General features: G+C 36.6%; 1 protein-coding gene across 1 annotated transcript; it reads left to right on the plus strand.

Moving 5' to 3' along the window:
- Nucleotides 1-3,090, plus strand: LOC138886177 (uncharacterized). The gene is made up of 6 exons (XM_070167217.1): nt 1-123; nt 666-1,079; nt 1,413-1,573; nt 1,690-2,033; nt 2,492-2,738; nt 2,874-3,090. Exons 1-6 carry the CDS (start codon nt 1-3, stop codon nt 3,088-3,090), a joined length of 1,506 nt encoding a protein of 501 aa, XP_070023318.1.
- Nucleotides 3,091-3,547: the final 457 nt, after the last annotated feature.

The following is a 3,547-nucleotide window of genomic DNA, read 5'->3' on the forward strand; positions in this document are numbered from 1 at the left end:
ATGTGCTTTATGTCTCTAAGCAACAATGAAGAATCAGAGGAGCTTGGACTAATGTCAGACAACATCGATGAAGAAGATGATTCAAGAAGACCTCGTTCACCGTTGGATGAAGGAACTAGTGAGGTACGTACTCCTTTATGTCCAAATTGTTATGAACTTCAAGAATTTATTGATATTACTCTTGCAGACATAGAAAAGTAGTAAATGAACTCAAATAAGTCAAAAGAGAAAGAGAAAGAGAGAAGAAGGGTTGGGCCCTGAAACTAGAAGTATGCGAAATTGAACGTGATATACTTCAAGAAGAAGTAAACGAACTCAGGCTTCAGTCGAATGGTTTACAAAGAAGCTCAAGTTGTTGTTCAGTCAAGACTGATCAGAATCTTCCATCTAGAAAGAAAATAGCATGTTCCTTTTATGGTAAAAATGGCCATAGTACTAAAAATTGCAGGAACAGAATTAGAGCTGAAATAAATCTGGCAACTTCAACAGCTCATCTTGCACCTACTGTGGTAAAAGAGGTCACACCTCAAACCATTGCAGGTTCAAAAACAACAAGAGATGGTTTTGGAGACCAAAATCTTCAAATCAAACTAACTTCAAAAAACCTAACCATTTAGGACCCAAGCAGGCTTGGGTACCTAAAAATAAGTAATCTTGTTTTGCAGGAACACCGCAAGAAGAATCGAACAGGAAAATGGTATCTTGACAGCGCGTGTTCCAGATATATGACGGGTGACAAACAATTGTTCAAATCAGTCACCAAGCTAGATGGAGGAACAGTTACTTTTGGTGACAAATGTAAAGGAAATGTTATTGGTGTTGGAAAGGTCCTTTTAAGCTCTATATGTAATGTGGATGAAGTTTACCTAGTAGATGAACTCGGCTACAATCTTCTTAGCATCAGTCAACTATGTGACAATGATTATGAGGTTCGTTTTAAGAAACATGGCTGGTTCACAGAAGACGAATCAGGTAACATCATTCTCTCTGGAAATAGGGACAGAAATGTCTATACTATCAAAAACTTGGATAATTTTGGGGATCTAATTTGTCTTACATCTATAATTGAAGATCCCTGGGTTTGGCATAGAAAACTTGGGCATGCAAGCATGCACACCATTCAAAAACTTTCAAAACATGACCTTGTTATTGGTCTCCAAAACTGGATTTTTCAAAAGATCATCTCTGTGATGCATGTCAATTAGGAAAACAAACTCGTTCCTCTTTCAAAGTCAAAAACATTGTTTCTACCTCTAAACCTCTTCAATTACTGCATATGGACTTATTTGTCCCCACTATAACTGCTAGTATAGGAGGAAAGAAATATGTTTTTGTTATTGTAGATGATTTCTCTAGATTTGCATAGGTTATATTTTTTAGTCATAAAGATGACGCCTTAAAGAATTTTGAAGTTTTCTGTAAGAAGGTTCAACGTGAGAAGGGTTACTACATCTCTACCATCAAGAGTGATCATAGATGAGAGTTTGAAAGCAGAGCGTTTGAAAACTTCTGCAATGATCAAGGAATCTCCCATAATTTCTCTCCACCAATATCTCCTCAATAGAATGGTGTGGTAGAACGGAAAAATAGAACCGTATAGGATATGACAAGAACCATGATAGTGGAAAACTCTTTACCTCATCATTTCTGGGCAGAAGTCGTAAGTACACCATGTCATATCATTAACAGGTGTCTCATTCGCCCTATACTTAAAAAGACTCCATATGAACTGTGGAATGGTAAGAAATCAAACATCAGCTACTTCCACCCTTTCGGATGCAAATGCTTTGTTCATAACAATGGTAAAGATAATCTGGGTAAGTTTGATCCAAAGAGTGATGAAGGTATATTTCTTAGGTACTCTCCCTCAAGTAGAGCTTACAGAGTTTATAATAAGAGAACCTTATGTATTGAAGAATCTATTCATGTCATTTTTATTGATACTAACCCTCGCCCAAGGAATGAACATGTTCCTGAAGACGAGGAAATTTCTTGTGCTCCAAAATCTGTTATTATAGGTAAAGATCATCAAGGTAAGTCAGCTAACCTACAGACTCAACCAACTGAAGTTCCTCCAGAAGATCTTGACTTATCTCAACCAGTTCAGTCGACTAACAATGAAAAGATATATACCGCAAATACTCCAAATGAATGGAATAACGAACCAGGATACCCTCACAATTCATTATAGGAGATCCACAGGAAGGAATAACTACAAGGAGATCACAAAAGAACAAGTCTCATGTAGCTCTCATTTCTTAAATTGAGCCCAAGAAGGTTGATTAAGCTCTAAAGGATTCTCATTGGATCAACGTTATGAAAGAAGAATTATATCAGTTTGAGAAAAACAAAGTCTGGAAATTAGTTCCAAAACCTCAAAACTCCTTTGTTGTTGAGACTAAATGGGCTTTCAGAAATAAATTAGATGAATCAGGCCAAGTCATTCAAAATAAAGCAAGACTGGTGACTCAATGTTACTCTCAATAAGAAGGAATCGACTATGATGAGACCTTTGCACCAGTGGCAAGACTTGAATCCATTCGAATCTTACTTGCCTTTGCTGCTCACAAAGGATTCAAACTGTATCAGATGGATACCAAAAGTACGTTCCTGAATGGTTATATATCTGAAGAAGTATTCGTGAAGCAACCGCCTGGGTTTGCAAATGCCACATTTCCAAACCATGTATACAAGCTAACTAAAGTCCTGTACGATCTCAAACAAGCTCCACGAGCATGGTATGAAAGGTTAAGTTCTTTTCTTCTTAATCAAGGTTTCAAATGAGGTAACATAGATACAACTCTTTTCATTAAGCAATCAAATTCTGATAATCTCATTACTCAAATTTATGTTGATGACATTATTTTTGGTAGCCCTAACGATGTTCTTTGTGAAGAATTTGCTCTTTCCATGAAAGGTGAATTTGAAATGAGCATGATGGGAGAACTAACCTTCTTCCTTGGACTTCAAATCAAGCAGTTTCCTAAAGAAATTTTCATCAGCCAAACTAAGTACACCAAGGAGCTTATCAAAAAGTTTGGAATGGAAAATGCTAAGGTTATTGGCACTCCTATCCAACTATTGTGCTAGATGATTACAACAATGAAAAAATGGTTGATGAAACCATGTATAGAGGAATGATTGGATCTCTACTTTATTTAACTGCTAGTCGACCAGATATTATATTTAGTGTATGTAAACGTGCTAGATTCCAGTCAGCTCCTAAGAAATCCCATTTGACTACGTTTAAACGCATTATTAGATATTTAATTGGTACTACTGAATTCGGCCTATGGTATGATCATACTAACAATTTCTCCTTGAGAGGCTTTTTAGATGCTGATTTTGCAGGAGTCAAAACTGATAGGAAAGTACCAGTGGGTCATGTCAATTGCTGTAAAATGCCTTAGTATCTTGGCACAACAAGAAACAAAATTGTGTTGCTCTTTCAACAACTAAGGCGAATACCTAGCTATTGGAAGTTGTTGTACACAAGTTTTATGGATCATGCATCAACTCCTCGATTATGATTTATGTCTTACTGCCA

This window comes from Nicotiana sylvestris, chromosome 2 (assembly GCF_000393655.2).
Source record: "Nicotiana sylvestris chromosome 2, ASM39365v2, whole genome shotgun sequence".
NCBI lineage: Eukaryota > Viridiplantae > Streptophyta > Magnoliopsida > Solanales > Solanaceae > Nicotiana > Nicotiana sylvestris.

Coding starts and splice junctions, on each gene's coding strand:
- LOC138886177 (XM_070167217.1), top strand. CDS start 1: ATGTGCTTTATGTCTCTAAGCAACAATGAAGAATCAGAGGAGCTTGGA. Junction 1,080..1,412: donor CTATAATTGAAGATCCCTGG/GTTTGGCATAGA, acceptor AGAATTTTGAAG/TTTTCTGTAAGAAGGTTCAA. Junction 2,739..2,873: donor AAACAAGCTCCACGAGCATG/GTATGAAAGGTT, acceptor TATTTTTGGTAG/CCCTAACGATGTTCTTTGTG.